Here is a 21,567-nt window from a genome sequence, read left to right on the forward strand (position 1 = left end):
TTTCCATTTAAACCAACATAATTCCCATTACAACCATTACAAATTCTATGAGGGTTTCTAATTTTTTTCAGCAGGTATGTGTGGTTCTTCCCCAAACTGTTACCCCAAAGTCTGAACCATACAATTGTATAGAGCGTCTCTGTACGCTGTAGCATTACAATTTCCCTAAGAACTAAGAGGAACCCAAACCTGTTCCAGCATGACGACACCCCTGTGCACAAAGCGAGCTCCATGAAGACATGGTGTGTGAAGGTTGGTAGAAGAACTCAAGTGTTCTGCACAGAGCCCTGACCTCAACCCCACTGAACACCTTTGGGATGAACTGGAACTGGAGTCTCCTCACATCAACATCAGCACCTGACCTCAACCTCACTAACGCTTTTGTCGTTGAATGATCACTAATCCCCACAGCCACACCCCAAAAACCCCCAAAACCCCAAAATCCCCAAAATCACACTCACAAATCCCCACAGCCACGAACCAAAATCACACTCACTAATCCCCACAGCCACGCCCCAAAATCACACTCACTAATCCCCACAGCCACGCCCCAAAATCCCCAAAATCACACTCACAATCCCCACAGCCACGCCCCAAAATCACACTCACAATCCCCACAGCCACGTCCCAAAATCACACTCACCAATCCCCACAGCTACACCCCAAAATCCCCAAAATCACACTCACAATCCCCACAGCCACGCCCCAAAATCCCCAAAATCACACTCACAATCCCCACAGCCACGCCCCAAAATCTAGCAGAAAGCCTTTCCAGAAGAGTGGAGCTCATGATAACAGTGTCTAATGTTCTGTGGACATTTTCTTAAATGATATTTGTGCTGAACCATTCACTGTTTTCTGGAAATTTCTAGGTTACTGATATTACCTATATTATGTTTAATGGGTTCTTTGAAAGTCCTGTTTCTCCATGAACCACATTTTCCCCTTTCTTTCTTTCTTTCTTTCTTTCTTTCATTCTTTCTTTCTTAGTTGAGCATTCAAATTATTATATAATGTTATTTACCATCATCACACAGACCATGACACATCATTTCTTTCTTAATATTTCTTTCTTGAGTAGTTTTCATTTTGAATGACATTTCATTCATAAAACTATGCAAAATATATGAAAATCTGATTATTGAGTGTGTTATTACAATAAAGCTAAAAAAAAACCCCTCTCAGCGAACTCATTATAAATTTGTGATATGTGAATTAGTATGAATATTTAAATTGGCATATTTGAATTTTTAACCGGTTCTGACAGATAAATCCAGATTAAAAACACAGACTAATGGAATCATTGAGCATTTTATGTAATCAGGAAATACAAAAGGAGTATTGGTAATATCATTAAAACTAGAATACATAGATATAACATCATCAGTTGTGGAATAAATGCAATTTGAAATAAAAATAAACAAAGCTACCTCAGTGTTTTTTCTAACTCACTATTACTCATTCTCTTACAAATTTCCTTGCAAGCTCATATACACTCCATAAATGCAATCGAAATAAAAATAGACAAATTTTTAAAAATAAATGCAATAATATTGAAAATAAAGTTTCTATATTTAAACATCTTGCATATTCAAAGTTTAATAATAACTGTAGGAAGAGAAAAATTCATGTCTTTTCATTTAACATAAGTTTTTAACATAAGTTCTAGTTTATGCACATATGCTACACATAACATAATAATCTGTCCCATTATATATTTATATATATATATATATATATATATATATATATATATATATATATATAGTTTAAAAGTAGTTTTCGTTGCTTGATAGAACAACAAATAAAATGCAACAATAACTCAAACACTCAAATTAACTGGGTTAATTTGAATAACTGTAAGTTGCGCTCATTTATATTTGAAAGCATTGCAGTTTTACTCTGGTCCACTGATCCTGGATTTAGTAGGTTTTGTGTTTGCCATATGGGTTTTCCATCCCCGTGGTCTCCGTGCTGCTTTTCGCCAGCGATGTGTCAGATTCACTAACCAGCCTACTGGACTTGTAGTAATAAACAAACAGGAAGAATCCTGAGGAGAGAAACGACGAATCAGCTGATTGCTGGCGTTTGTGTGTGAACAAGAAATCTTGGAATTCTAAATACATTAAGCCAGAACAAATCTGACCTAAAACAGGGTCATAACCTTCATAAACTTGTCATAACGTATACGGTCTAAAAATACAAATGCCCTGATGTGATAATTAAATGGATGGACGTGTGAAATTCGCTTTAGACTTCTAATTCTGCTAAACACAAACCATCATAGTTGTCAACATATCTATTCTGTCGTTGTATAATTACCATAATTCCAAAATTTGGTTAACACACTATAATTTCCCTAGCTAGGATTTTCTACAAACTGGTTGTATTTTTAAAAACGTCTCTGTTGTAAAAGAGTTAATCACACAATGTAAAGGAAAAGCGATTTAGTGATTAGTAAAAGGTAAGTGTGTATTTTGTTCCCTATCTACAGAGATCTACAGGGATGTTACATACAGTGCTGCTGTATTTTTTCCTCACTCACCCTGGAAGGAATTGAGGATGGTGAAGATGTAGAGGGCGGGGATTTGTAATGGGCCGTAGGCAAAGAAAGCAAAGCCCCAGCTCAATCCCAGGATGCAGCACAGCCCCATGATGGTCAGAGCGTCCGAGGATCTCGACTTTTTCCCTGAAATGGTGATGGTGGGGTTTTTATAACTGAGCAGGCAGAGCCAGCGAATCATCACCACGAAGGTGAGGAAGGTGAAGAGGAAGATGGTGGCGTAGTAGCCGATGTTCACTACATAGTGCACGGTTGAGTCGGTGATCCAGCACCTGCGAGAACAAACGAGTTTATTAACTGACAACTCAGTCAGTGTTCAGCAGTTCAGCATTTCCTCTGTGGCATTACAGAGAGATAAAATCAAAAATAATTTTTAGGCGAGCAAAAGTATAGGAACAGATAAGTCTTGAAGTGAATTAATGTAAATAACACTTAATATTAGGCTGCATTGCCCAATAACTGCATCAATCCTGCGACTCGCTGACACCGAACTATTGGGTTCTTCTTCTGTGCTGTACCTTTCCTTCTCCACACTTTTGGCCTTTCCATCACTTTGGTAGAGGTTCATCTTGGTTTGAGAACTTTTGTGTTCTGCTTTCATAATAATTTGATCTTTATGGGTTTTTAAACAACTTAATATCTTTATATATTTTTAGTCCTTTTAATATTTAATGTTTTATTTTTTTCCTCTCTAATTGTGTACGTTTAAAATATTTTTTTTTAAATGTGAAATTAACTTCCAAACATTCCTTTTGCGGGTGTCTCAGGTTTGTTTAACCATAAGTAACTGTGAGTAAGTGTCGTACAGTAGAGTAAACGCTGGACCCTGTTGCTGTGCCGTGTTCTCGCTCTGTAGTATTTAAACCTTTTCTCTCCCTCAGTTCTGCTAAATGTATTGAAATTTGTTCCTGTTACTCACATTGATACGTTTTTTCCCGTATTAGAGACAATGTCAAGCTTGTTGTATTTCTGACAAATGAAAATGACCGACACCACGAGGGCAGGAGGCACTGAAACAGAGCAGAGGTCAAAGTTCACAATATCATGTTTAAATAAACAAATTGAATAAATAAGGATTGTATATCAATTGAATTGTAATGATTATTTAAAGAAAATCCTCTCTGTCTTTCTTCATCTCAGTTACAATCAATAGAAACAATACGTTCAGCTTTCTTTCTCTCTCTCTCTCTCTCTCTCTGTCTCCACTCCGCAGTGATCATGTTCTCCTGTTTTGAACTCACCCCAGCCGGCGATGCACAATTTGGTGATGTAATTCTGGACACTGGCCACATTTTGTGCGAGCTGTAAACACAGATGTAGCGCCTGCAGGCCGAACCATGTGAAAGCGGACAGCATGGAGTAGTGCATCACCCCCGCCATTAACTTACAGCCAATCACATTCCCCGTGTTAGCTACAGACTCATTGATGAGGAAGGTGAAGTTGAGCAGGAACAGGGCCAGGAACAGGTTCATGAGGATGTGGACTGAAATGCTGGCTCGGCCTCTCCTGTGGACAAACCATGGACAGAAGCTGAGGATCGTCCACCAGCTCAGTGTCCACACACTCACACACACTAACATGGTAACACACTGCAACAGTAACGGACACTAACACAGTGTAACACAAACACACTAACACACACTCACACACACTGTAACATGGTAACACACTGCAACAGTAACAGACACTAACACAGTGTAACACAAACACACTAACACACACTCACACACACTGTAACACGGTAACACACTGCGACAGTAACAGACACTAACACAAACTAACACACTGTAACACTAACACACTGTAACATAGTAACACTGTGATACTTTCTACCACATTGTAATACACTGTAACACAATGCAACATACCGTTACACATTTATGTAACATATCACCCCCATATGTGCTTGTTGAACATCACAGAATAAATCTAGAATGGGATGTTCAACAAGGACATATGGGTGTGAAGGTCAGGTGTGCACTATATATATATATATATATATATATATATATATATATATATATATATATATATATATATAGTTGATATACTTGTCCATTATTGCCTTTACAGTGTTCCAGGTATATCCAGTGCCTTGGAAATTTCTTTGTAACCCTGTCCTGATTGATATTTTTCAACAATGAGCTCCTGTACTTGCTTTGTAAGCTCTTTGTGGCCCATGGCTTTTCCAGCTGGGTGTTACCAAAAAGATGTCAGGAAAATCCTATAGGGACATCTGGACTCGTAATTATAAAACGGTGTGCACACTTATACAAGCTGGGTGTTGGAAGTTTTTTGCTTTTCTTTATTTTTCCCCCCAAAAAAACATTTCTGGGTGTGTGTCACATCACAAAATACTGCCATTTTAACAGGGGTGTGTAGACTTTTTTTTTTTTTTTATTTAAATATCCACTGTACATATAAGATATTCTGCATTTATATCTCTTTTACCTTAACAGGAAGTGTGTGAAGAGAGCTATGCTGAGGAAGAAGAGGGACAGGCCGCACCCGATGGAGGTGATGTAGGTGAGATTATTGAGGTCAGTTGGAGAGATGGTCTGTGGTGGAGTCTGTAAAACACACGCTGCTTATTATTATCCTATATAATTATTATGCACAGTATTGGGTATTTATACTATAAACCATCGCACTTTAACGTGATGAATGAATGTTTTGGTATTTGCTAGCTGTATGGAAGTATATTAGTGAAGAATGATGGAATTAAATGACTTTTTTTTTTAAAAAAAATAATCGTTGTGAAAAGCAAAAGAGAAAAAAAGATCTCACCATCAACACAGCGAAGAAGGTTAAGTGCTGGCACGAGCAGGTCGCAGAGCCATTAATATAGGAAGTGTTGCATCCATCAGTCGTCCAGTTCGGAGTAGCACCTGATGATGACACACATCAGTTTCCTACAACTACAATTTGAGACTGAACAAACGTTTGGCAGACTAGATTTGCATCTTCTGCCTTATCTCACAGCACATATCGTTTATGTAATAATTAACGGAATAAAAACGTGTGTAATCATCGCTGTGGTGACGTTTTCTGTAAGGAGAAGTTTCTTTAACATTTAGGGAAGGAGTCTCCAGTGTCAGCGCTGTGTAACAGTCCGAGGTAACGCTGTAACTTTAATTTTCCCACATCTTCAGGACCCGAGTTTACACTTCTTTACTGTTTCTCACTAACACGATAAGCTGCCAAAGAATAAATATTATATAATATAATTATTAAAATAATAAAATAATGATAATATTAAAATGATAAAATAATAATGTTAAAATATTAAAATATAAAATAAATATTATATAATATTATATGTCTTTATATATAAGAATAAAGACAGGGATGGTGAGGGAACGACTGTTTATAGCTGCTATAACGTAAGCGAGAACAGGAACTAACTGGTTTCACAGACGTCCCACAACGTTAAATATAAACTATAAACCGATTTAAAAAAATACGCCATGCCATTCATTAATAAATGAACATTGGGAAATTAATTTCTGGTGGTATAAGAGTAATAAAACAATTGGGCACGTGCTGTTATAGAAAAATAATCAACCACCACGCATGAATAAATAAGTGTACATGTAATAAAGTTCCTAATAAAGTACTGAAATTATCCAACCTTGTCCATCCCAAGAGTAACACAAAGGCTCGCCGGCTTTCTGCAGAGAAAAATGAGAAATCAGGTCCAGTTAGACAAGAACCTGTACAAACCTGCAGTATACAATCCCTTAACGGTTCTCCAGCTGTCCGTCTGACGGAGCTCTTAAAGGTTCTACATAGAATCCTACAATGTGCACTGTAAAACCGGATAGTTACCTCAAAATTTTTAAGTTGATAAATCAATTTCTTTAAGCCAAATACACTTAAATATAACACAAATTTAACTCAAATTAGTTATATTTAAGTGTATTTGGCTTAAAGAAATTGATTTATCAACTTAAAAATTTGAGGTAATTAGTTTCCTCAAATTTTTTGAGTTAAATAAATAATAAAAACTATCCGGTTTCTGAGCGTTTCTGAATCCGAATGGGTTTCAAGAAGCTACGAATCCTTAAAGAACCCTTTAAAGAACCCTTAAAGAACAACTATTATTATTATTATTATTATTATTATTACCGGGTCAATTTTCCTGAAGGTTAGATTAAATGAGCTGTTGAGATTTGATATTTCTGCTCCCATGTCGATGGAGTACACTTCATTATTCAGCAGCGTGCTGTTCTTATCGTCCTTACAGAGAAAGAAAGTAATATAATATGAGTATTAATTATAATCATCACAGTGGATTAGCTATTACACTTCTTATGGGATGACAGTAAGACGGATTATAAATCATGCGTACCTGTGGAAAACTGGGAAATCGTAACAACGATGTAAAAACTGTGCTTGCGTTCATACGGGACGCTTTTTCAAAAGCCTCCTTCGGTACCGAGAACGTCGTGTCAAAGCTCTGCATCTGGTCTGTATCTTCGACGATCTGAAATACAGTGTGTTTTAAATATCAGAGTTGTCCTCGGAGCAGAATGAACGTGTCACAATAACAGCGTCAGAGTGTCTCAGGTTCCTCATGGACCGTACAGGAGAAATAAACCTCACAGATCTGTGATATCGGATCCTTTTCCTCAATAAATAAACGAATAAGTGTAATATTTTTGTCTCGTTCGTTTAATGGGGTTCTCTTTAACTACTTTTAGCACTCGTGTGAAAATCTGATGAAGTTTTAGATCAAATTCATGCAGAAATATAGAAAATTCTACCACATTCACAAACTTTTGAGCACCACTGTATATTTGGGATATATGTAAAGTGTATATTTAGAAATATAATATATATATATATTTTTTTATCTAATCCTTTTTTTTTCATACTTACATTAAACTCCTTGGCGAACATAAAGTGGATGGGTTCAAAGACAATGGGTTTCACGACAATACCACTAACATCATCAAAGGACACGGACACGGACACTGAGGATTGATTCTCCATCATTTTCAAAATCATTTCAGTTACGGTCTTCATCATGTTACTTCATAACAGAGAGAGAAAGAAAGTCAGAGGGAATCACTGATGCAATAATCATACGTCCGTCACTAAGGACTATCGGTGATACAAAGCCAAAAGCTACGACAGTATTTACTTGAGGAAAGTTCCTCGTATTCAGAGTCGGGTGACGTGGCTGCTTTCTGTGAGTTTTCTAGGAGCAGCACTCAGATTATTAAACTCAACTGTGTGTAGAAAATGCAGACTGATGAAGAAAGTCTAGTCTAGTATATATCCCATATATTACTGCGTGAATAGTCCTAGTTATAATTCTCAAATTAATCGGTGGTTTAATTGAACAAAATGGCGTCTACACTCATTATTCAGCAGCACATAGAATAGCACTTGATCCAGCGCACACTGTTATTTTACATTACATTTTTTTATATCATTCTCCAACAGATACTTGTGCACAAGAACTTACTGAAGCCTGGAGATAGTCAACCGGGGTCATGAAATCGTAACGAGATTTTACCACACTTTTAATTCACTATTTTAATTTGCCGAGTTACTAAAATACTGCCGACATTGTTGTTAATTTGATGCGCAAATAGTAAGCGTATTACTATATTACTATACCCTAATAGTATTTCAGTTTTACGTGTGTTTTGTGTCAGCGTGCTAAAGTCAAGTGCATGATTCATATTTATGTGACCCTAGGACTAAATTCAGATCGTGGTGACGTGTGTAACTTTTGTTAAAGTGTTACAGATTTAAACCAATCAAATTTCACAACACAATACTATAGTAGACGTTTTCTTACGAATAGCTGATATTTATGTTGGAGCCTTGAGCAGGAAGTGTAAAATTAATCTTAATGGATCCATCCACTGGCTTAAAAGCGTTCCCACATTTATGGCACGCTGGAGGCCATCCATTTAATATGATGTGGTCATCATTTGAACCGGTTTCTACAAGCAGAATAAAAAAATGAAAAACATCATCGGTGTACAACAACGATACAACGCAATCATGTTATTTTAAAAAGTCTGTAAGTAATGACATTAAATAAAAGGTTCTGGGTTTTAACCTGGCTGCCTTTACACTTTTATGGTTCATGTCGTGATATTTAGGCCTGAAGTGGATAGTGGATTTCAGCTTCGATGAGATCTATATGTTAAATAAAATAGCTTTACAGCAGAATAAAATGACTCTCACCATTGCAGTTTGGATTGTATTTAGCTTTCTGACAAATCTTATTGGGATCCACACAGGTTATATTCTCACACTGCCCAGTAGGTTGTTCTGATAATCACATCAAAAGACCAAAAACAAGAGTTTTATTAGTGTAATTAAGACACAAAGAGACATAAAGTTATAAATACTGTCAATATTTATCTTTTATTATATAAATATATAAAAAAGACTCTGGCATACCTTTAAGTTGAGAGCAGTTTGTCAACGCAACTGTAACATACACAATGACAACATCACACACACCGTAACACACTCTGTAGCATAACCTAACACACACTACACACTGTAACACACACCGTTACACACTCTGTAGCATAACCTAACACACACTACACACCGTAAAACAAGCCAATACACACTACACACCGTAACACACACCGTAACACAAGCCACAACACACTACACACTGTAGCACACACCGTAACACACACCGTAACACAAACCACAACACACTACACAGTGTAACACAAGCTAACACATATTAAACACCGTAACACAAACCACAACACACTAAACACCGTAACACAAACCACAACACACTACACACCGTAACACAGACCGTAACACAGACCGTAACACACACCGTAACACAAGCTAACACACACTACACAGTGTAACACAAGCTAACACATATTAAACACCGTAACACAAACCACAACACACTAAACACCGTGACACACACCGTAACACAAACCACAACACACTACACACCGTAACACAGACCGTAACACAGACCGTAACACAGACCGTAACACACACCGTAACACAAGCTAACACACACTACACAGTGTAACACAAGCTAACACACACTAAACACCGTAACACAAACCACAACACACTAAACACCGTAACACACACCGTAACACAAGCCACAACACACTACACACCGTAACACACACCGTAACACAAGCTAACACACACTACACACCGTAATACACACCGTAACACAAGCTAACACACACTACACATTGTAACACAAGCTAACACACACCACACACCATAACACACACCATAACACACACCGCATCACAAACCACAACACACTACACACCGTAACACACACCGTAACACACACCGTAACACAAGCCAGAACACACTACACACCGTAACACACACCGTAACACACACCGTAACACACACCGTAACACAAGCCACAACACACTACACACCGTAACACACACCGTAACACAAGCCACAACACACTACACACCGTAACACACACCGTAATACACACCGTAACACAAGCTAACACACACTACACACTGTGACACAAGCTAACACACACCACACACCATAACACACACCATAACACACACCGCATCACAAACCACAACACACTACACACCGTAACACACACCGTAACACACACCGTAACACAAGCCAGAACACACTACACACCGTAACACACACCGTAACACACACCGTAACACAAGCCACAACACACTACACACTGTAGCACACACCGTAACACAAGCCACAACACACTACACACCGTAACACACACCGTAATACACACCGTAATACACACCGTAACACAAGCTAACACACACTACACACTGTGACACAAGCTAACACACACCACACACCATAACACACACCATAACACACACCGCATCACAAACCACAACACACTACACACCGTAACACACACCGTAACACACACCGTAACACAAGCCAGAACACACTACACACCGTAACACACACCGTAACACACACCGTAACACAAGCCACAACACACTACACACTGTAGCACACACCGTAACACAAGCCACAACACACTACACACCGTAACACACACCGTAATACACACCGTAACACAAGCTAACACACACTACACACTGTGACACAAGCTAACACACACTAAACACCATAACACACACCGTAACACACACCGTATCACAAACCACAACACACTACACACCATAACACAAGCTATAACACACTACGCACCGTAACACACTCTGTAGCATAACCTAACACACACTACACACCGTAACACACACCGTAGAACAAGCTAACACACACAACACACCATAACACACACTGTAACACACACTACACCTCTCTAAACCTAGTTTTGGAGATATTCACATTTACATATTCTCATAACTGCAAAGTGAATATTAACACTTTAATGAAATCTTTTTTTTTCTCACTGCATCACTTTCAACTTCTTGTAAGGTTTAAAAAAATTCACCTAATTTGAATATGGCCTGCCATCATGTTTAACAGTGCCTACAGTGGTGCTTGAAAGTTTGTGAACCCTTTAGAACGTTCTATATTTCTGCATAAATATGATCTAAAACATCATACACTAAATAAATAAATAAATAAATACATAAATAAATAAATAAATAAATGACCAAGTGTAATAATTCTCATCTCATTTGTTTAATTGGGTTCCCTTCATCTACTTTTAGATAGGGCTTGTGTGAAAACAGAATACAGAAAATTCTAAAGGGTTCACAAACTTTCAAGCACCGGTATATCTCAGATCCTTTAGAAGTTCTGTACCACTTGTCCAGTTGTAGTTGTGAGTTCCTTTCACGAAGCAGACAGGTGTTTTGGGTCTGCGTTGCACATCTCTGGTGATTTTGATTTGAAAAGTGTTGTTGTAATTAGTGTTGTTTTCTAACCACACACCGCTGTCTGAGAACCTGCAGGCTAGAAGATATTACCTTCGTTAAATATGCTAACTAAATTTAAAAATGAACTAGAATAGGACAAACACATTAGAATTAACAATCACATTTTTAATTTAAACAATTAACAACTAACATTAATTATGAATTCACAAAAGAGCACATAGGAGTAGAGCATTGGCACATTTTCCAGAAACAGTCACACCAGCAAGTGATAAGGTAACAGGTGACCCTTGTCTACAGTGATGTGAAAAAGTATTTGCCCTCTATTTAAGCAAATTTTCCACACCCGAGTCCGCTTGTTTAATCCGTTCATCTTAGTATCCAATCAAATATGTCTCATCTTTGGCTGTAATGAAAATGTGCAGTCACTCCGGCCCTTTACTGATAATCTTCAAGACCCCTGCATGGCAAGGAGAACATGCAGGTTTTAAATGATCATCTTATGGTGGATTAATGAACTCTGTCCTTTTCTGAACCTGCAGTTTCTCAGATGTTCATCTGGGTTCTTCCTGGATGAGGAATTTTGTCCATTTTGGTCAGCCAGTTCTGGGAAGATTCAGCACTGTTTTCTCTCACTGTGTTTTGCTGGAGTCCCAGAGCCTTAGAAATGACTCGTAACCCATTCCAGACCTTTTAGCCTACTTCTAATTGCGGGAAAGGTTCAATATAAGTGATTCTTTAGATTTAGCAGGGCTGGCAGTAATCAAGCCTGGGTGTGTCTAGTCTAAATGAACCCAATTATCAACTGAATTTCAATCATTTGCATTTGGATCATTCGTCCAGGTAAATCTGGTTAATTGCTTGAATGATTAACTAAGGGGGCAATTAATTTTTCACACAGGGCCTGAAACAATTACAGGTACAAATATCCAAAAGAAGAAGAAATCAGGAAGGGGGCAAATACTTTCTCACCGCACTATGTGTATGTATGTGTGTGTGTGTGTGTGTGTGAGTGACACAACCCTGTGAGTTTCAAACTTACTTTCATTTGTGTCGTTTCCAAGCCCGGTTTCAAAAGATAAAATGCAGGTTGACCCGTTGAATGGTGATAATCCTGCAGAAATAAAATAAATCCTACATCCAGTAGCTTTACTTAAAATAGATAAATAAATATAATCATGAATCTAGTAACGTGTACTGAGTATTCTTACCGTTATAGATATCCTGGCAACTCGAGTTACTAACATCTATGGAAAAAAACAGATTTGTATCTAAAAACAATATTTATATCAGTGTAAAAAGACAGACTGTTTTATTCTTTTTAAAAAAACCCTTTAATTAATTTTATTAACATATTTTAAAAGATCAATACAAGCTTTATAAAAAAAACTTACTAAAAACGCTTTTTATTTGTCCAGTAAATCCTCCATCGAACAATACAATCTGCTCGCAGTCACTATCCAGTGCACACGGTGAACAAACTCCTACAAAACAAATCCTACATTACACACCGCTCTGATTACATTATTACAAAAATGTAAACAACTGAACAATTAAAATCTCAATATTTTCTTTAATCTGTGAACATACAGAAAAAGATAGTAAGCATTTTTATTAACATTTACAGCATTTGGCAGAAGCCCTTATCCAGAGCGACTTACAGAAGTAAGTTTATAATAGTCTATAATAATAATAATAATAATAATAATAATAATAATAATATCTATCTATATAGCTTGTCTATAATAATAATAATAATAATAATAATAATAATAATAATAATAATAATAATAATTATAAACATATTCTCTCAGATTCTTCTGTAAAAAGTGACTCCTTGTCCTCTTGCTTTGGAAAGTCAGTGATTCGTACATTCAAATGCTCCACAGGGTGCCAATATTTTCACAAACAATTCTGTGGACACTCTGAGTCCAGTTCAACTCAGTCTAGAAAGTTTTCTGTATCTACAGTATCTTACTAATAGGCATAAATATATATTTCAGAAAACTCATTATTAAAGCACAAAAAAAAAAAAAAAAAAAGAATCCAAATAAACTTTTACCAAAACACAAATTCTGGCAGGCATCCACGCTGACATTAATACCTACAAAATACCAAAATACCAAATTTTAGATTTCAGTGTATTTGAGAGGTAATGTTGTCCTGAAAATACAATTTTCAATTGTTTTTCATTTGTCAATAAAAAAAGAAAGGTTTTTATACCTCCCAGGCATGCACTGCAATGCTCCCGACACTCTGTAAAGTACAATCAGGTAGGAATGTTAGCAGGTTAATCTTAACCAATATACACTATACACACACAATACAATACTATACACTATACACACACAATACAATACTATACACTATATACACACAATACAATACTATACACTATACACACACAATACAATACTATACACTATACACACACAATACAATACTATACACTATATACACACAATACAATACTATACACTATACACACACAATACAATACTATACACTATATACACACAATACAATACTATACACTATACACACACAATACAATACTATACACTATACACTATACACACAATACAATACTATACACTATACACACAATACAATACTATACACTATACACTATACACACAATACAATACTATACACTATACACACACACAATACAATACTATACACTATACACACAATACAATACTATACACTATATACACAATACAATACTATACACTATATACACACAATACAATACTATACACTATACACACAATACAATACTATACACTATATACACACAATACAATACTATACACTATATACACACAATACAATACTATACACTATACACTATACACACAATACAATACTATACACTATACACACACAATACCATACTATACACTATATACACAATACAATACTATACACTATACACACACAATACAATACTATACACTATATACACAATACAATACTATACACTATATACACACAATACAATACTATACACTATACACTATACACACAATACAATACTATACACTATATACACACAATACAATACTATACACTATATACACACAATACAATACTATACACTATATACACACAATACAATACTATACACTATATACACACAATACAATACTATACACTATACACACACAATACAATACTATACACTATATACACACAATACAATACTATACACTATATACACACAATACAATACTATACACTATATACACACAATACAATACTATACACTATATACACACAATACAATACTATACACTATATACACACAATACAATACTATACACTATACACACACAATACAATACTATACACTATATACACACAATACAATACTATACACTATATACACACAATACAATACTATACACTATATACACACAATACAATACTATACACTATATACACACAATACAATACTATACACTATATACACACAATACAATACTATACACTATACACACACAATACAATACTATACACTATATACACACAATACAATACTATACACTATATACACACAATACAATACTATACACTATACACTATACACACAATACAATACTATACACTATACACACACAATACAATACTATACACTATACACACAATACAATACTATACACTATACACACATAATACAATACTATACACTATATACACAATACAATACTATACACTATATACACACAATACAATACTATACACTATACACTATACACACACAATACAATACTATACACTATACACACAATACAATACTATACACTATACACACACAATACAATACTATACACTATATACACACAATACAATACTATACACTATACACACAATACAATACTATACACTATACACTATACACACAATACAATACTATACACTATACACACAATACAATACTATACACTATATACACAATACAATACTATACACTATATACACACAATACAATACTATACACTATATACACACAATACAATACTATACACTATACACACAATACAATACTATACACTATACACACAATACAATACTATACACTATACACACAATACAATACTATACACTATACACACAATACAATACTATACACTATATACACAATACAATACTATACACTATATACACAATACAATACTATACACTATACACACAATACAATACTATACACTATATACACACAATACAATACTATACACTATACACACAATACAATACTATACACTATACACACAATACAATACTATACACTATACACACAGTACAATACTATACACTATACACATACACACACAATACAATACTATACACTATACACACACAATACAATACTATACACTATACACTATACACACAATACAATACTATACACTATACACACAATACAATACTATACACTATACACTATACACACAATACAATACTATACACTATACACTATACACATACAATACAATGCTATACACTATACACATACACACACAGTACAATACTATACACTATACACTATACACATACAATACAATACTATACACTATACACTATACACACAATACAATACTATACAATATACACAATACATTCTTTATTTGTTTGTTTATTTGTTCCGTTCAGGTATAATAACTGTGACCAAATAAAAAGACAAAAACGTGTTGTTAACATGAACAAAGTTTCTTACCATTGCAGTTATTGTATTCAGTGTTGCAGGTCAAATCTACAAAGTAATAAATGCTTGTGTGATTCAGTCGTTACATCATGTGTATTTATGTATTTATGTTGGTGTGTAAAAAAACAGAGATCATCGTATCGGTTTATACAGTTTATACATTATATTATATTATTTATTAATCATTGTAAAGATTTTGCATACTTCCATTTGATATCATAATGAAAAGTTTCAGCAGATCTGTAAAATACACAAAGTGCAAAGTGAGGCATAAAAACACACTCATATACTGTATATATATACTGTATATCAGGAAGTGTGCATAGTTTTGTATAACTCGGACGGTTTATATTAATGCTCTCATTCTAGTACGTTATCGTTTCTATAGTAACGACTCTTTCACGGGGACTTGTACAGAGGACACTCCACATGAAGATGTTTTGTTTAACCTATAATTGTTGAAATGATGAAGTGTTTTTTTTTCATTTGTTAAGAGACATTTATTTAACATTCATGGAAGGAGTCTCCAGTGTCAGCGATTTGTAACAGTGCTTTGTAAAGTTTATCAGCAGAGAGGAAAGTGTTCAGGACAGATGAGTTTACACTTTCCGGTTTCTTGGTAAAATGACAAGCTACGTTTTTTGAGAGAAAGTGTGAGCGTGTGAGAGAGAGAGAGAGAGAGAGAGCGAGAAAGAGAGAGCGAGAGAGAGAATAAAGAGAGGGCTAGTGAGGGAAGGACTGTTCATAGCTGCTATAACGTAAGTGAGAACAGGAACTCACTCGTATTAACGCTTTACTAACTCGTACAGGATTAAATGTAACAATAAAATGTTAGCATGTACGATGTGTCCGTCATTAATTAATGAAGCATTATAATCATTGGTAAATCACTGTGGTATAAACGGAATAACGCTCCACTTTGAGCGCTATTAATGTCATATAACCGCACGGTCTGTTATATACAGTATACATGTCCTTACACCTTACATATACATACTATATATAGTATACTCTCTATATAAACCAGTGATAAGTACAGAGTATTAAAATATATAAATAGACTACTATATATATAAACAGACTACTCAGTTATTTTCCTGCGATTAGAAGCTTTTCGACACTGATTTATTGTATTTGAAATTGCTACACAATATGTAATATATTTGATTAATATGAATAATAATAATAATAATAATAATCTTGCAAACCTTCAATATTGTTTTCCTGTGATATTTTTAGAAAATCTGTGAAATAAATACACCATGCGGTTAAAAAAACAACACTGAACTCCCTAACACACACACACACACACATACACACACACACACACACACACACATGCCCAGTGACTGCATGGTGCATTACCTTTTAAAAAGATGACAGATGAGATTTGAAATTTAGATAAAGCTGAAATATTCTTACCCTCACACCTCTTCTGGCAGTTTTGTGGATCTACAAGATAATAAACACATATAGACTGATTTAATATCTACATTTAGAATTCAGTACGCTGGATTACTGATAAACAGTATAACCAGTGGATTTTGAATACCGCTGATTGAGGAAAAAGGCATGCACCAAGTGAAAAAGTAAAGTGCAAAGAACGATATTTTTTATAGTATAAAACTTTTATAGTATAGAAAGTAATTTGTAAAATGTAAAGTGTGATGTGTAAAGTTTAAAGAGTAAAGTGTAATATATTAAAAAGGTAAAAGTGTGAAGATAAAATAAACATCAGTGCACTTCTTATGATCATCTATAAAATATTAAGCATTTATTTTCCTGTGAGTAAAAAACCTTATTGTAATTTCCTGTATATTTGATATATTGCATTATTAACATTCATAATCATTCTATCATACTTGCAAATCTTCTTTCATTTGTACCTGATGATGGCACATCTTTAAACGAATATAAAACATTATGCTTCACCCTCCAAATATAGGACAAGATTGAGATGTTTCATAAATAATATTCATAATATTAACAAAAAAATAGTATTCTTATGTTTACATGTCTTCCTGCATTTCTCCTGGATGTCATTATCTACAAAATATCAGAAAGTTAATTCTATCTGATATTTCTGTCAGTTCTGATCATGACCTTAAGCTCGACCCGAGCGAGGCGCAGTGTTAAGTCCATGTTCACAATAGAACATAGAAAACATATCAAATGTTAATGAAGCATTATAATCGTTGGTAAATCACTGTGGTATAAACAGAATTATTGTCATATAACCACACGGTCTGTTATATACAGTACATAGGCACCTTACATATACATACTATATATAGAATACTACATATATTCTACAGAACTCGCACAAAAAGCTGTCTCCCTATATATAAACCGCAAGTTTACTACTTATACATACAGCTGAAATGTTTCGAATAAACCATTGATATGTACAGAGTATTCAAATATATAAATAAAACATACTACTCAGTTATTTGCCTGTGAATAGAAGCTTTTGCTGATGTACTGTGTTTGAAATTTTACACAATATGTGATATATTTGATTATTATTATTAATAATAATAATAATAATAATAATAATATTAATAATAATAATAATAATAATTATTATTATTATTATTATCTTGCAAACCATTAATTTTGCATCCCGGTGAATTTTTCAGAAAATATGTGAAATAAATCCACCATGAGGTTTAAAAAAACAACATTAAATTCTCTAACACACACACACACACACACACACACACACACACACACCCAGCGATTGCATGGTGCATCAGTTACCTTTTAAAAAGATGACAGATGAGATTTGAAATTTAGATAAAGCTGAAATATTCTTACCCTCACACTTCTTCTGGCAGTTTTGTGGATCTACAAGATAATAAACACATATAGACTGATTTAATATCTACATTTAGAATTCAGTACGCTGGATTACTGATAAACAGTATAACCAGTGGATTTTGAATACCGCTGATTGAGGAAAAAGGCACGCACCAAGTGAAAAAATAAAGTGCAAAGAACGATATTTTTTATAGTATAAAACTTTTATAGTATAGAAAGTAATTTGTAAAATGTAAAGTGTGATGTGTAAAGTTTAAAGAGTAAAGTGTAATATATTAAAAAGGTAAAAGTGTGAAGATAAAATAAACATCAGTGCACTTCTTATGATCATCTATAAAATATTAAGCATTTATTTTCCTGTGAGTAAAAAACCTTATTGTAATTTCCTGTATATTTGATATATTGCATTATTAACATTCATAATCATTCTATCATACTTGCAAATCTTCTTTCATTTGTACCTGATGATCTTTAAACGAATATAAAACATTTTGCTTCACCCTCCAAATATAGGACAAGATTGAGATGTTTCATAAATAATATTCATAATATTAACAAAAAAATAGTATTCTTACGTTCACATGTGTCCTTGCATTTCTCCTGGATGGTGTTGTTTTTGTTGCTTTTACCTACAAAATATCAGAAAGTTAATTCTATCTGATATTTCTGTCAGTTCTGATCGTGACCTTAAGCTCGACCCGAGCAAGGCGCAGTGTTAAGTCCATGTTCACAATAGAACATAGAAAACATATCAAATGTTTAAACTGAGGAAATGTTCCATTTTAAGGAAAAAATAAAGTCATTTTGAATTTAATGGCCGCAACACGTCTCAAAAAAGTTGGGACGGGGGCAACAAAAGGCTGGAAAAGTAAGTGTTAGTAAAAAGAAACAGCTGGAGGTGAATTGGGAACAGGTCAGTAATGTGATTGGGTATAAAAAGAGGATCTTTGAGAGGCGGAGTCTTTCAGAAGTAAAGATGAACAGAGGTTCACCAATCTGCGAAAAACTGTGTCTTCAATTTCAGAATAATGTTCCTCAATGGACTGAATGAATCTCTCATCATCTACAGAACAAAATATCATCAAAACATTCTGAGAATCTGGAGAAATCTGTGTAAGGGACGAGGTGAGAATCAATACTGCACGCCCGTGATCTTCGGGACCTCAGGCGGCACTGCATTAAAAAAAGGCCTGGATCTGTAATGGAAATCACTGCATGGGCTCTGAAACACCTCCAGAACCCACTGTCTGTGAACACAGTTCGATGTTCTATGTTGCATTGTGAATAAAATGTGGGTTTATGAGATTTGCAAATCATTGCATTCTGTTTTTATTTACATTTTACATGGCGTCAAAACTTTTTTGGAATCAGGGTTGTAATAATATGGTCCCTTTAAAGTCCAGGGAGGACGTGGGAGGAGACGCATCTTAATCTGAAACACTGCTTATCTCACAATAACACACACTGACACAAAACAACACGCAGTAACACACACACACACACGCAAACGCACACTAAAACATACCAACACACACTAACTCACAACAACACCCACCAAGACACACTAACAAACACAAGCACAAACACACAATAACGCACATTGTGTCTAACACATACACACACCAGCACAACCCAACAGACAATGACACACACTAATACACACACTATGACACAAAAAAGCAAACAGAGTGAAGATAAACACATTTCTGTATCTGTTTGAGTTTAAAATCACATTCACTGCATCTATCAGAGGAGGAGAACCTGAACCTGAGTTGCATGTACTCTTCCAAATGATCACCAGTATAATCAGAGAGACACATCTCCTAAACGTCCCGTTCATCTTCACACGCTTGAAGGGAAAAACACTGAAATAATAATAAATAAAAACATCATTAGAAATGTTATGTCTGTCTGTTCACATTTTATACCAATACAAATGTAATGTTGATTAAAATTATTTTAAATATTTAAATATGGCCAGAGCCATATCTCCCTGGAGCTCTCGCCTGGTGTCCCAACGAAGATAAGCAGGGTTGAGTGTGGTCAGTACCTGGATGGGAGACCTCCTGGGGAAACTAAGGCTGCTGCTGGAAGTGGTATTAGTGAGGCCAGCAGGGGGCGCTCACCCTGTGGTCTGTGTGGGTCTAATGCCCCAGAATAGTGATGTGGACACTATACTGTAAAAACAGGAGCGTCTTTCAGATGAGACGTTAAACCGAGGTCCTGACTCTCTGTGGTCATTAAAAATCGCAGGACACTTATGGTAAAGAGTACGGGGATAACCCCGGGGTCCTGCCCAAATCCCCCCACTGGCCCTTCTCTATCATCCCCTAATAATCTCCATCACTCTCTCATCTCCACAATAGCTGGTGTGTGGTGGGAGTTCTGGAGCACTATGTCTGCCGTCATATCATCCAGGTGGAGGATACACGCTAGTGCTGGTTGAGGAGATCAACCACCCCAAATACTATGTAAAGTGCTTTGAGTGTCTAGAAAAGCACTATATAGATATAAGAAATTATTATTATTAAATATATCTGCACTTCATCCTAATGCTAATCAAATATAAATATATATTTATACAATTGTGTTGTGCTTCATGCTATAAATGATGTTATATAACATTCCACACGGAACTACT

The 21,567-nt window shown here is 35.1% G+C and overlaps 1 protein-coding gene across 4 annotated transcripts in view; it reads right to left on the minus strand.

Moving 5' to 3' along the window:
* Positions 1-1,773: 1,773 nt before the first annotated feature.
* Positions 1,774-21,567, minus strand: part of adgrg11 (adhesion G protein-coupled receptor G11) — a 21,689-nt gene continuing 1,895 nt past the window's right edge. For 2 of the 4 annotated variants that reach the window (XM_053641258.1, XM_053641267.1), the window contains 26 exons: positions 20,694-20,791; positions 19,502-19,555; positions 18,924-18,953; positions 17,529-17,558; positions 17,315-17,350; positions 16,311-16,346; positions 16,119-16,154; positions 13,619-13,651; positions 13,458-13,499; positions 12,790-12,879; positions 12,607-12,642; positions 12,438-12,509; positions 11,325-11,474; positions 8,991-9,020; positions 8,772-8,858; positions 8,377-8,524; positions 7,446-7,599; positions 6,916-7,050; positions 6,693-6,803; positions 6,196-6,235; positions 5,352-5,452; positions 5,016-5,134; positions 3,805-4,070; positions 3,483-3,573; positions 2,546-2,835; positions 1,774-2,050 (listed from right to left, as the gene is read on the minus strand). In XM_053641258.1, the coding sequence (XP_053497233.1) occupies positions 1,923-2,050; positions 2,546-2,835; positions 3,483-3,573; positions 3,805-4,070; positions 5,016-5,134; positions 5,352-5,452; positions 6,196-6,235; positions 6,693-6,803; positions 6,916-7,050; positions 7,446-7,599; positions 8,377-8,524; positions 8,772-8,858; positions 8,991-9,020; positions 11,325-11,474; positions 12,438-12,509; positions 12,607-12,642; positions 12,790-12,879; positions 13,458-13,499; positions 13,619-13,651; positions 16,119-16,154; positions 16,311-16,346; positions 17,315-17,350; positions 17,529-17,558; positions 18,924-18,953; positions 19,502-19,555; positions 20,694-20,766 (2,418 nt within the window). In that variant the 5' untranslated portion in view covers positions 20,767-20,791 and the 3' untranslated portion in view covers positions 1,774-1,922. Of the gene's footprint in view, positions 2,051-2,545; positions 2,836-3,482; positions 3,574-3,804; positions 4,071-5,015; positions 5,135-5,351; positions 5,453-6,195; positions 6,236-6,692; positions 6,804-6,915; positions 7,051-7,445; positions 7,600-8,376; positions 8,525-8,771; positions 8,859-8,990; positions 9,021-11,324; positions 11,475-12,437; positions 12,510-12,606; positions 12,643-12,789; positions 12,880-13,457; positions 13,500-13,618; positions 13,652-16,118; positions 16,155-16,310; positions 16,347-17,314; positions 17,351-17,528; positions 17,559-18,923; positions 18,954-19,501; positions 19,556-20,693; positions 20,792-20,976; positions 21,405-21,567 lie in introns of those variants that run through there. The other 2 variants (XM_053641239.1, XM_053641248.1) reach the window with 2 other exon arrangements.

Source organism: Ictalurus furcatus, chromosome 2 (assembly GCF_023375685.1).
Source record: "Ictalurus furcatus strain D&B chromosome 2, Billie_1.0, whole genome shotgun sequence".
Classification (NCBI taxonomy): domain Eukaryota; kingdom Metazoa; phylum Chordata; class Actinopteri; order Siluriformes; family Ictaluridae; genus Ictalurus; species Ictalurus furcatus.